Source organism: Gasterosteus aculeatus, chromosome 6 (genome assembly GCF_964276395.1).
Source record: "Gasterosteus aculeatus chromosome 6, fGasAcu3.hap1.1, whole genome shotgun sequence".
In the NCBI taxonomy this organism is placed as follows: domain Eukaryota; kingdom Metazoa; phylum Chordata; class Actinopteri; order Perciformes; family Gasterosteidae; genus Gasterosteus; species Gasterosteus aculeatus.
The window spans coordinates 13,461,576-13,475,673 of NC_135693.1; the positions used below are offsets into that span (position 1 = coordinate 13,461,576).

Sequence of the window (14,098 nt, forward strand, 5' to 3'; positions counted from 1 at the left end):
TTGAAATAATATATTAGCAAAAAAAAAAAGTCCCCCGTCAGATCCCCTAAACTGAAGTCAAACAACATAGTTGATCGAGTTATTGCTGTTTAACTTTTTATAAGCCGACATCTAAATAAATCTTTCTTTCTCCCCAGGCTACAGATCCAGATGCAGGGGTTAACGGATTGGTGCGCTACAGGATCGTGAATCAACCGGACTTGTTTGTAATCAGCGCTAATGGTAGCATCTACACAAGAGTGCCTCTCGACCGGGAACTCCGGAGCCAATATGACCTGGTGGTGGAGGCCTCCGATGGGGCCGTGGATCCACGACGGACCACTTTGACCCTCTCAATCCAGGTCACGGATATCGATGACAACAGCCCGGTCTTCTCCCAGCAAACGTATGTGGCTAATGTCCCTGAGAACAGCCCAGTGGGAACTGTGGTCCTGAAGCTAACCGTAAGTACTCGTGTGCATGTGTTGTTGTTTTTTGCTCTTCATTCTTAAATGTCTTTTGCCTTTATGCCTTCACATAATGCAGCACAGGTGCTTCAAACGGCAGCTGCAGTAATTGGCTTTTGCCATCTTTCAACTTCAAGTGTTAAGATGAGATGCTTTTCCAGGCGGACAGATTTACAGAGAGAGAGAAACAAACGGTACTCTCCCTTCTACACAAAGAGAGAATTATTTTTCTCCTGCCATGACAGCTCTTTGGGCTTCTTTAGACTCAAACCCAATAAGAGTCAAAGTTTGATTTTTCAAACAATAAGCAGCCTTTGCCATCTGTCCTTGAATAAAATGAATATGATAAATACATATAATAAATTAATGTCATAATCCTTACATTGAAAAAACAAAAAACGTTGCTCTTGTGTTTGCACTGAAGTGGAGCGAGGAGCAAACACGAAGCGGAGTGGCGCGTAATTGCCGCCATATTGTGAGTGACATTTCAGGAAGAGGGATAAAGCAAGGCGAGAGGATGAGAGGCAGTGGGTGAGGGTTGAGGGCGAGGGGTGTGAATGATACTGGCAGTGTGACACCATTAATCTCCATGACAACTCTAAGCAGACTGGATGGACGCCCAAAGAGCCAAAGTGAGACAGACATGAAAATAAAGTAGATGAGTTTGTTAACTTGAAACAACTTCATTTTACTGTTTGTGAATAATATCAAGCTTGTGTGTACGCAAAGTTCAAAATGTGTTCCATTATCCTTATCATCTTCCATTACAGGGGCCTTTGCAAGTGATTTGTGATTTTATGCAATGAGCATGATGAGCTTTCCCTTCTGGTTCAGAAGAACCTATTAATGATTGATGATTAAAGTAACTACTGCAGAATAAAAGCATTAAAATAGAAACATTAACACTCATTTTTGCAACCACAGCACTTATGTATAGAGTACCAGTCAAAGTTTGGACACACAATCTCATTGAATTGAATGAGAAAATGTGTCCAGACTGTATACAATTTTGACACTGTAAATCCTCTCCCTCTTTACATCACTGGACTGTGTTTGCCCCTGATCATCATTGTCCGCTTCCTCCTCGCAGGCGGTAGACTCAGACCTCTTCTCCAACGTCACGTATCGGATCAAGACCGAGTGGGCCAGGCAGCTGTTTTCTCTGAATCCTGTCACTGGGGTGCTAACTGTGCTGCAGACCCTGGACTTCGAGGACCTGGCTGCTATGGGCATGGGGGCCACTTTCACTTTCCAGGTGGAAGCTGTCGACCAAGGAGGGGTCACGCCCCCGGGGCAGGCTACCGTCACGGTCCGCATCACGGTAAGGGACCCCCGGATGGTCGGTCCACCTCTTCCCCTCCATTCCTTCCATCTATCCTCATTGCCCCCGAGGCACAGCAGCACTGTGCGGTGAATATCACTGACTCATTAGCAGAGAGTTTTACAGTAAAAGCAGCTCGTTCCGAGCCACGGTGCAAAAGGGGATTGGAGACATATTGTGCAGAGCAGCACCTGGGCTCCTTTTGTAATATGAAATGCAGTTTTACTCCATTCATTGCAAAAGCTTAATGCATTTCCTTTGAGAAACATATTTTGGCCTCGCAACCTGCCTGGCCTGGTAACATCATAGTGACAAAGATAATTTGATGGATGGGTTTTTTCAGCCTCGCACACTGAGCTATTCCAATCTGAATGACTCATTAGCTTGTTGACAGCAATTATGTCAGGTTTTTTTTTTCATGAGCTTGTATTCCCTTTACAACCTTTCGAGAGATTAACAGCTGAATCCAAACGAAAGGATTAGACGCCTCATGTTGTGCTACCGTTCATGAGTGTGTGTGTGCGCATTTGTGCGGTTAATGGGTGTGTTTTTGGTCTGTGAATAATCCGGCGCCTCAAAATGTGTGCATTCACTTCAAGCTCTCCGTATGAATTCAGTCCCCCTCAAGTGGCTGTCTCAAAGTTTGCAGAATTAAGCCTTCTATATTACACTGCCTGGGAAGCTTCTAAGCTTATTTAAGCAGGCTCGCTGCATGAACTGCCAACCTGTAGAGCGAGTTTGTCCTCTGATAAGGACAAGCTTTGTTGCAGTGTTTGCGCTGTCACCCAGGCACTGTGTTTGATAGGATAAAGCCTTGCAGCTACTGATATCCATGTCTGCTATTTGAAACGACAGACATGAATCCGAATGAGCCTAATGGATTCACACAGGCTTCTCGGGGACTAGTTGGAGCTGATTCAACTGATTCCATTGGCTTCCTCATGTAACACCTTCAGAGGGTTGTTTGAAGTTGTTTTGCGTTGTTTTGTCGATGTGTCTTTTGTCGGATGCCCTGCAGTCACGGATTGAGTGTCCTGTCTGTGTCTTTGTTCCGAATGATTCTACAAAACACTTTCTTCTATTCTTGTTCTTCAGAATTGTAAGATCGGAAACCATGTGCTTGCGCGGCATGTGTGTGTGTGTGTGTGTGTGTGTGTGTGGAGGAAGATACTGTTGGGAGCACATGCATGTATTAAGCAATCAGGATTGTGTCGCATGACGTGAACACTTGCTGCACAATGATCAAGCCTTGTTGTTCAAAGTAACACCTGAATTATAGATGTTGTGCTAACACTAAACCTGTGTATAGATCAAAGTGAGGCTCCACTGAGTTTATATGTTTACTCAATGGTCAAGTTAGAACACTGGAAATGAAGGAGAAAAGTCAAGAGATAAGAAGATCAATTTCAACAATTTGAAAACGGAACTAATCTATTCCGGACAGAAATTTCTCCTAACGCATCCCCCAACATATTATACACTGTTCTTTAAACATCATTAACAGCTTTTATTTATTGTCAGGTACTGGGTGGCGACATCTGTTTATCCGTCAAAAATAAACCAAAGAGAAATAAATAATTGATTATTATGAATTTTCACAGCAGTATTTTGTAAATATAATAACATGTTGTGATTATTTACCAAATAATAATTATAATAATTAGCACATGCCTTAATAAAGTATTAGTTACATCAATTTAATTTGCACAACATATGATTTAGTTTTAGTCTGCCAGCCACATCATTTTAAAATGAATGTCTTTATTCAGTATTAGTGTGACTACGGTAGCAGCATACTAGGAACGCACTCATCTTAGACACACAGTTTCTTAAAGGACATGGATAAATTCTTAGGACGTGGAGAATAACTGCGGTGGGAAATTTGACCTCAATCCCCAATAACTTGCTTGAAGTGTAAGCTGAAATCAAACAAAGCCCCAGCTGAGAAATCTGGTGCAACAATATTTCTCTTTTCGGATGCACACAGAATCTGCAAAAGCAGGAGAATAATAAATGTATACATGTTTGACCCATGAAACGCCTTTAGTGGATTTTGACCAGTCAATCTGCAGTATAGCTCAACATTTTCTCTTCTTTTCTCAAATATGTCTCATGACTGCAACTTAACCAAGGTTACAAATTTCACCAACCCTGATACACATAGTTTAATGGATTTTCTTTTTGTTTTTAGGACATGAATGACTTCTCCCCCATCTTCACCCAAGATCTGTATAAGGGCTTGGTGGCACCCAATGCAGAGAAAGGAACTGTCATCACAACTGTCTTTGCTGAGGACAAAGACCCACCAGTGAGTATAAGAAACACATGTCGCACTTTAACTTAATATTTAAAACAAGCAATGAGGGAAAACGTTCATTTTCAAAGCACACGGATCATGATGACTCCATCTGTTTCTTTTATAAACAAGGCAGTAATGGTCTTGTTGCGCTCTCTGAAAATCTACTAATTTCAGCCATGGCCCTGTGAAAAGATGCGTTTTCCATGCTGCTGTGTGTTTATGTATCGAAAGGGGTCTTTGCTCTCTGAGTCTTCCATCGGTCGCCTCAGAGAGCTTCATGTCTCCTCAGACCCCTTCGCACCACTATATCTGAGCAGGTTCTCTTGGGACTGGAGCGACGAAGATCCTTTGTTCCTCGTTTTCTGTGGAATCTGTAAAGCATTGAACGCAATGCAGAAGTGCAATAATGACACAGTGTTGAGACTAGAATTTTTATAGCGAAAAAAAGGAGAACTGGAGAACATTTTCAGGGGCTGAGAATATTTATAGCTTTGTTTGTTTCAATAGAATATTTGATATATTTAGGATAGCAAATCTCCTCAAAGCGTTTGGTTCCACGTTTTTTTTCTTGGCAGTAACAACCGACTTAATATTTCATTGCACTTGGTGAATTATTAGTTTTCTCACACGTCTACTCTCTCTGTTCTGTTTAATTCTTCCCCCTATTTATTTTACCAGTGTATTTCTCTCACAAGGCAAAGTGTCTTTTCTTATTTAGTTTCACTCTCTGCGAAAACCAAAAAGAATGGGACTAGCCCAGTGATTTCCCGGCCTTGCAGTAATAGCCTCCTGCTCTAAATGTCTTGTCTGTTTGGACTCTGTGCTTGTTACTATTGGCTCTCCCGCTGACGGGATCTCACCGCGGTCTGGTCGAGCTTATGGACCCTAAGCAGCGATTAAACGCTGAGGCATATGGATGCCTGTCCGTCCCAGCTATGTGTGGTAAAACAGCCCCACAGCGCCGTTCATCTCACTTCTCCTCCCAGAGGGAGACTCAGCCTCCCTCTTCTTCCCCTGCATGGAGCTGTCCACGCAGCCAGGGATTCATTTTTAGAATATTACCTCTTCCCCTAGTATTTTATTGCCTGAACCGCTCTCGGAGAGGAATATTGTGCAGGAAATATTTGCTGAGGCCTGAATATTAGGTGTGCAAAGTTAAAATCAAAGGAAATGCCTTTCGACAGGACTCATACAGTCATTAGAAAGAAAAAGTATTGGTGACCTTCGTCTGGCGGGTCCAGTGAAAGCTCTGTGGCCATAGGTGGTACTCCTAAAGGGCTTTCTTTGTCCTCAGTCGGACCTGTTTTACGTTATCGTGGCCCGTGTACATTGTGCCGTCTAAGCCTCCTCATCCTCTCAAGGCTTAGTGATACTGATACAGAGTGAGCTTGCCTGTTTTTAGAACACGACGAGGTGGATGTGTTTGACAAGGAATATATCGTCCTTTTCTCGTAATCCTGCTTGTCTCGTACACCTTTTTTTTATATTCCATCTTTGACAGAGATTTATAAAGTGTGTCATTGTCTTTGTAGCATTTCTTTTCAGTGTTGACGTCGTTCCGTCCTTAGTGTGTTTTGCTGCCTTGATTAAACACATCAAATTTGTTGAGGATTGTCTTCCATTTGTTAAATAAGTCTGGATACTCTATTCCTGCCAAAGAAGGGAAACAGATTCTTAAATCCTCTGGGAATAATTTCCTTTAGTAGTCAAAAAATGTTCATATAATTCCAATTTCTTGTCCTTTTTTCAGGAGTTTTCTTAGATCTGTGGAAGAGGCCTGTGCCTGTGATTTATAATGAAACCACGTTGGACAAAGGATCTTTGACAATGATATGATAGCCCTTTTCTTTCGGGAGGAAAAATGTATTAATCAATGCCTGTGACATCCAGAGAATAAAAAGGCCCACTATATGTTCTTTAGCAGCAGAACGGAGTAGCTCAGCCTGATAAGCCCTGATTCACTGATTATGAAAGAAGAATGGGAAGGGCTGTATTGGGTCAGAAAAGGTGTTGGCTGGTGCTGCGGTGAAAAAATGCTTTCCCTTCAAGGATAGAACAAGTAAGTAAGTAAGACTGAACACCAATGACCGTCACTTTGATACTAGATACGTCGTCGTCATCAGGCTGTAAACCGCAATGAAGACATGTTTTTCCAATGGAAATTTGTTGTGACAATGTTGTCATTAGCACCGTGGCAGCGAGTGAGACAAAACGTGAAGACTCTGTAAAGCGGCTTGACGGACAGAAGGATTAGATTTCCTAACAGACGCTGCTTAACCCCGTCTCTTATTGACCTGGATTTGGGAGCTCAGCGCATTTTGTTGACAAGATGCCTCCCATAGACACCTTACAGGGCTTAGTTGAGCGCTCACTAAGTACACACACACACACACACATTATCTACACAGGCTCATAAGACCTGCACACGCAAAGAAAGAGAGGAAGGGACTCATTCTGCTTTCCAAGCTCGACGATTCAAACACGAGCCGTGTGTATTTTGTCTGAGGGTCGTACTGATGTACTGACCATTACTTCTGCTATGTTGAAAAGGGTCAGCAACGTCTATCCCTGTGAGCTTTGCCAGAAGGGTCTTTTAAAAGCATATTTTGGGCAGGGCCTCTCAAGCCCATAAACTCCATGTCAATATCCTTCTAACTGAGAGAGGAGAGCACCATGGAAACAACTTGGTTCCAGGAAGGATTTTTTTTTTTTCACATTATGAAACTATTGCTATTATAGACATTTCCAACTGTCCACTAGTCTAGTCCATCACATTGTTTTGTATATAGCCCTTTATCCCTGTTCATTGGTTACTTGTCATTAACTATTTCACAAGCCATATAAAGTGTATGAATGTGTCGACTTCTTCCTCAGCCGGCCCAAACCTTGTTTTTGTTGTTTTTCCCTGACGCATCTTTCGTTCTTCTGATGTTGTTCATCATTTCATGAACTAGCCGTCCTACACTACAAGATAATTGGAATCTTTGAATCCAGTGTTTGGCTTCAAGGAAGGATCATTCGATTGCAGAGGGAATAGTTGAACAGCATGTGTAGATTTGTTGCTGCTCATCTGTAATATTAATTAAGCAGTGAGGTCACTCAGCAGTGGACATAAAACATTCATAGTCACACCCAACGAGGAAGGTATTGTGCAGCTGGAAACGTCTCTCAAAGGAGACGGACTGAGACGCCACCTGATTTGAATGGATTTGTATTATGTGGAAAATATCACCAATTATTTGTTATCTACTGGTTTTCTTCTCTCCCAGATTCCCAACAGTTCAGCGAGATGCAAAAAAATGTTAGAGATGATGGAACAACAATAACTAGAGATCGTCTTTTGCTACTAAGTTGACTATAATATATGTTAATTCCTTGAGCAAAGCAGCTTTAACTGTCAAGGTCTTGCCGACTGTATAGGCTCTTCTGCGTTGATACAGCGTCAAAAATGCTCTTTTTTTAAATGAATTGCCCAATCCCGCCATCTTTACATGTTGGAAAACAAGTTGAAGAGTTTTTAGAAAAGGCAGCACTTTTTTCTGAGAATCCCTTTAGAGATTTCACTCAGATCAGTTTTCTAACCTCTTAAAATCCCATTTGTGTGAGTAAGCCTCCCTTGGGATTCGTGCAACCTCCAGATTTACCTCTCTCTCTCTCTCTCTCGCCCCCACCCCCCCCCCCAGTTCTTGCCCCGTCCCCCTGAGAGCCAAATCGGTTCAGGCAAGGGAGCACAGTATCAAAAGGAAGGGGTCCAAAGGGATGAACCAGAATAACACAAGTTACCGTTGTGATCACCATTCACAAACTGTGATTAATCTTCATCAAAGGGTCAAATTAAAGTCCAGGCTCTCGCTAATGAATGTAAGTGTGTCACCCGGGAGACAAGAAGAGGAGTGGGCTTAATGGAGAAGGTTTTTGTTCCAAATGAAAGGGACAAAGTTTGAATCAATGAATGACAGGGAGAGTAGATTAAGACTGTCTGATGTGGAAAGACAGGCATTAGGATCATTTTTGAGATGAGCAACCTTTTCCTACCTTAATTACTTCAATTCTTTGTTTTTATTTTTTCGGATACATACATAGTCAGGGAATTAGTTTAAAAAACATTATTCAACGGAGTATTTCTAAGCAAACTAAGATTGCGACACCCTTAATGGCTTTAATACATTTCACTCAGAGCGGTTTCTTTGACGCACCCTCTTTTCATCTTCACAGCTTCATCTGACAATGTTTCCGGATAAGTGGACTGATGTGGTTCATGTTCTCCCTTTTCTCCGTCCTCCAGGGTACCCCGGCCAGTTTTGTCCGCTACAAAGTGGACCTGCAAAGGTCACCGTACAGCGGGAGCATCTTTGATGTGGAAGAGGTGACTGGAAGAGTCGTCACCAAGGTCAACCTCAATGAAGAGCCCAGTGTCACTTTTAAGGTGAGTGGCAGTGATCATGGGGACAATAGGGATGATTGTCTCCTTGCTGCCAAGATGTAAACATTGTTTACGTTGTTTCTCTGAGAATCTTGTCCTGCAGGAATAGGATATAGTTAATGGTGGTCGGATAGATTTAGCACAGAATGAGCGGCTCCTTCAGAGAGTTCTCGGGGAACAAAGCGGATCTTCCTTAGTAAGCACATACACAAACAATGAATAAACAATACTAACCCTCCTGTCCTCATTTTCTGTATACCCCCTGTGTCCTTGAAAGTTGAAAGGAAAGTCTCTCTTTCAGCTTCAGGGTTTTCTTCTTGTGAAGATGATTCATCATGCTCTGGGTTGTATTCCTCCCCAATTCCTCCATTTCCTCTTGTGAATCAGAGATGTCTTGCTGGACATCTGAAAAAAATCAGCTCTAGAGCCTCTTCAACGTTATAACACACACGCATGGCTTCAGCACAGAGAGAATTCGGGGTCCTGTCATCTGCAGCACTTTTACACTTTTATAAGATCTGCAGTCTGCGAGAACGCCACCTGTGGTGTTTACGTCTGCTACTTTCTTGCTCACGTTTACTATTAATTGATCTGAGACTGATCAAAGGCACAGCAGTCTGCGAGAAGACCACCTGATTTGTCTATCTGAGACACAACTAAAATATTGTAACATTCTGTGGTGTGTAAATAACTCTGTGACCTTGATTTCAACTCTATTTGCCTCTTTGTTTATTTTGACCCGAAGACCACCTTTGTACCTTTGTTTGTACAGCTTACATGGAAACGTCAATAAAAGCAACATTTCACTTTTTCTACTGTTGGGGCCAATCTAGGAAAAGTCAAAAAAATTTAAGTTAAAAAAATATCGTTTAGGGGATTTTGGGTCATTTTGACCCGAGGACAACAGGAGGGCTAAGCAACAAGTTAAACCCCCAAAGGCAACATTATTGCACATAAGGAGGAAATGGGGTGGTGGTGGAAAAGGCCGTGGCAGTTATAGTGAGAGGTTTGAGGGGTCATAATGTCCCCTCCTGCATAGCCGGTGATTGTATCTATTGCACTATAGTCATTAATCATCTTCCTAATTTGCCCTTTGATAAGAAGGACCATTTTAAACTGTAAAGTGTTTTAGTGGAGTGTACAAAATGTCTGAGGTTTCAACATTTGACTTCAGTTAATAATCATGATGGAGTTTCTATGGTGGTGTAGGTAAGTATAATCAATGAATTGTGAACAATATATTGCATTATATTCTAGCGATAGTCATCGGTAAATTATTATCCTGTACCAAAACACAAGAATCACAAACTTTTTTACTGCATCAATGTTTTTTTTCCCGTCTGGTCGATGTTAAGTGGCTGTATGTTTTAGTCTCCTATAAGTTTCTCTGAAGATCAGCGGGTCAGAAATGTGCACATTGACTTTAAAAATCGAAGAACAGTTTCAGGGAATTATTAAGAATTGTCATGGCGGTCATTTCTTTGCTCCTCTTGTGTCTGTGACCACTAATATCGAGTTTCTTTATTGATTAAACAAACCTCCCTCCCAAGTGCTTTCTTACCAATTTAAAGTGACCTCACATAGGCATCCAGTATCTCTCGCGCTCGGGTGCTTCATCCCATTTTTTTCTTTAAACGTGTATCCACGCTTATTCTCTTTTCGACCATATCTCTCCATCTCTGCCGACTCGCTCCCCCCTGGTTCCCCCGGGGCTCCATTCTCCACAGTCTGTCAATGTAGATCAATACATTCGCACTCGCTCTCTGGGAGCTTCGTAGGCTGCTCGCCAGATCATATTTTGCATATGTATCCAGTTTGTTTTTCTATGGATTCCCAACATGCCTATCAAAAATGACTGGGAACCTCAAAAAGGTTATTATTTGTGTAGTGAGTAGTGGTATTGTAAAGAATGATAATAATTGTGTGTGTGTGTGTGTGTTGTTTACGTGCTCTCTCCTTCCCTCTGCAGTTGTTTGTGATAGCATATGATGATGGGGAGCCTGTGAAGTCCAACAGCTCTTTGGTGGAGATCACTGTTCTTCAGCCGTCCCGCATCCCGATTTTCACCCAGGAAGAGTACAGGTATGTCACCTTGACACACTGTTGATGCAGCCGCCTCAGCCTGTGAAATTCACACATCAAAGCGCATCTCGGGCTGTGCTGCCAGACACGGAGAGATGGTGAGAAAGAAAATTGGTAGTGGGCAAAGAATCTAAAAATAACACACATGTATTTACCTCACATCTTCCATTAGGTTTTTGCTATACTTTGATCATTATTTTATCACAATGCCAATTCAATATTCTCACTTCAACTGTCGCCAATGGCTGTGAAGTAATACTTTTCATACATATACATACTGACATATTTTTCACACATATTATTTTTTGTGATAACGATATAAATCCAGACATCATTGCGCCTCTCAAATGAAGATGCCCCAGTTTGCATTCTGTGTCTCCATCTTTATCACACTGTCTTTTCACAGCATTAATGAATCCGGAGAATAAATATGCACAACAGCTTGGGGGGGGGTAGAAGCTGTAGATTGTCACCGCTGTAAATCACCATTTGTTTCTCTCCGAGGGGAAAAGCCGCGTTTCCCTCCGAGTTTGTTAAGCGTCTCATTCAACAAGATGGAGTGCTTGGACTGGTTAACTGGCAGAGAGACATTCAGGATGAGGGAACATAACCTGCGGTGCTCTGAGATGACTTCATCACACGCGCTCGGCTGTACCGATGGTATTGTGACTCGGGAGGAGGCTGAGGAGCCGTATCTGATTAAAAATAAAAGAAAGAAACGTAGGTAATTAAAACTCTCCAGCTGAGCTGCTTTGGAGAAATCCTCCAGCATGAGCGAACACCAGCGTCAAAACTGTGCTGTGACTTTTGCATCGCCGCGGTATCGCTACCCGTCCGCGGTGTTCAGGAGACGCTTGCCAGGCTGAGAGGCTCTAAGGTCTGATGGCACAATGCAGTTCCCCCGGGAGAGTGAAGTAAAGCTTGTTCTAAGTGGATTGTTTTACTAACTCGCATGTCAGTCCAAGTAAGGGAGTCTTGGCAGACTTTATAACACGATTTGATTTGCCTTCCTGCGTAGGACAGGGAACGTAAATCCTGGCCAACCTGTCGACGCGTAAAGCGAGGCGTGTGTATCTCTCGCGCCTCTCTGCCCATCTCACTTCCTTTCACCCCAGTGCGCCCGGTTCACCGCGGGCCCGTCTGCGTCAGTACTTTGGTGTTTTCCAGTACAGCCGAGTTTGTGCGCATCGCACACGTCGGTTGTAATCCAGCACTTTGTGTGTGTGTGCGCGCTCACGTTCCCCCGTTGCTCGGCTTCATTCGGTGATTGATACACAGGCGCAGCGGCACAGCAGTTGAAAGGCCACTGATTAGTACTTTGAACGAGTGCTCTGTCTGACACACACACACACGCACACACACACAGAGGGTCGGGACCATGGGCCCGGACCTTTGCAAGGTGTCACATTGATATTGCTGACCGCACGCGGTGACAGACCTGCTGTAAATTGTGGGCCGTGAAAGCATTAACCAGGTGCCTGGGCCTCTCCTGTGGACAAGGCTCTCTCCAGCGGAGAGCCTCCAATCTGCTCGCTCTCCGATGAACGGTCTCGCCGCTCTATCGTCTTCTCCCGGAGGAGCCTCCTGAGCACAAATCACCCTCTAAATGTCCACGGAAGATCTTGTCTGTCTCTGTAAAGGCAGTTAGTTATGGCAGCAATCAGGTGTGCTATGACTACAGCTCCAGAGCACACAATTAAAACCACTCTGCAGGGCTCCGGCTGACTTAATGATTTTTTGCTCCTGCTTTATGGTCGGTCTCCTCCATCTGTCAAAGGGAAATAAGGGGCTCCTAGTTGTTGTTATCTGAAATAAATGGATTATACCGTAGTTGCTACTGCCGCAGCATGGTGACACTTGCTTTGGAGCGAAACACCATGTGTTGTCTCTGAGGAAATGCCAATGCCGTGTTTAGAGTTTCACAACCTGTCTGATGTTATTTTTTACCTGCATTAAGTTATGTTGTTAGTCTTAACGCCGCAGTGAATGACAGTGGTGTGTGAAAAGGTTGCTTCTAGTGCTCAAACTACAGACAATTGTCAAGCACAACTTTAATGTGGCAAGTGGCAAGAATTGAGTTCATGGAATGGCTTCTCACTATCTGCTTCATGTGTGTGTGCAAACATCTCAATCTGGCAACTGTATGTAATAAGTGATTAGCCCCATGTTGCTACACTTTATTGGGAAAGACTTTTAATGGCCTTGATAACATCTTCATGCACTTTTTCAAAGTATCTTAACTTTTTTTAATCATTCTTCATTCTGATTGTTTTTAATTTTCTGTTTCTCTTTTCTATGACCTAATTATCTACTAATCAAGCTCTGGCTTGGTTTTTTTTTTTTTTGGCAGGCACCAAGATAACAGTTCAGCAGTTCTTATTGAGTCAATTCCTTGCGAGTGCAGTTTTATGAGCAACCTCACAGATGTTTGGCCTGAACTAAACAGGGAAAAGCAGCATTCAGCTTTTATTCGCCACATTCCTGGGACACCTTGAGATCCGCTCCGACTTTCAGTTCTTTCAAATGAGCAATTCTTTATTTCTTGCTCTTCACTGGAATTGTTTATTTACTGTGATTTATTTGACTAATATATTTTTAGCTTCGGTTTCATTTACTCTTATTTAAAATATTTTGTGTATGTTTTTTTCTATTTTCTTGTCTTCAAGCTTTTGGGTCTTTACTTTACTTAATACATGCACTTTGTCTTGCCCGAGTAAGCGACGTGATGTCATTATTTGATGCAAAAAGGGAAAAAATAAATATACAGTTTAACCTTGCCTTCCTTCAAAGATAATTGGACTAAATGGCACTAAATTGTATTCAAAAGAATCAACACCAATTTCTTTTTTTTAACTCACAGACCTTATTTTTAAGCTGTTTCATCCAGGTCATTTTGTGCAATGCAATCCCATTAAGTGGGAGATAAATACAGACATCTTTATGCATGATGTATCAAAAATTGGCATTGACATTAGTACAGAAAAGAGCCACACAAATATGTGTCGTTGATTTTCAGGTAAACTCTCCAATTAAGCGACAATGAAGTCAGGACGTTGGTCATGAATAAGCTGCATATATGTGTATCAAAAAGGGTCAGTCGTGCAGCTTTGCCACCTCCAAATAATGTTGGGGGGGACGAGGGGGGATGATTAAACAACTGTGAACGGCTCATTTGTATGGGACTCACGGACACAACCCTTTGGCAAAGTCTTTAGCACAAGACACATGGGAAGGGGATGAATATTTACAGTCACCTGTGTGTGTGTGTGTGTGTGTGTGTGTGTGTGTGTGTGTGTGTGTTGTTTGAGATGAGGAGGGCTAAGCTGCTATCTGACACGGACCCACTATTCGAATTCCTGTCTCTTGCACCGAGGCCACTTTTTCGGCCGGATGTTTCAGACCTGTAGTCTGAGCAGTTTTCCGTGGGGCTTATCTGCCCCGCAGCACTTCCCCTTTCTAAATCTACTCTGAATCACATGAGACGTTTGCCTCACCGCTCCTGAGTATATCATTTTGCTCTCCCTTTC

The 14,098-nt window shown here is 42.7% G+C and overlaps 1 protein-coding gene across 5 annotated transcripts in view; it reads left to right on the plus strand.

Annotated features, from left to right (window-relative positions):
- LOC120820728 (protocadherin-15) overlaps positions 1-14,098 on the plus strand; it is a 152,592-nt gene that overhangs the window by 102,878 nt on the left and 35,616 nt on the right. For all 5 annotated transcript variants that reach the window (XM_078104494.1, XM_078104496.1, XM_078104497.1 and 2 more), the window contains 5 exons: positions 138-443; positions 1,537-1,767; positions 3,959-4,075; positions 8,352-8,492; positions 10,459-10,571. In XM_078104494.1, coding sequence (XP_077960620.1) covers positions 138-443; positions 1,537-1,767; positions 3,959-4,075; positions 8,352-8,492; positions 10,459-10,571 — 908 coding nt within the window. The remainder of the gene's footprint in view (positions 1-137; positions 444-1,536; positions 1,768-3,958; positions 4,076-8,351; positions 8,493-10,458; positions 10,572-14,098) is intronic.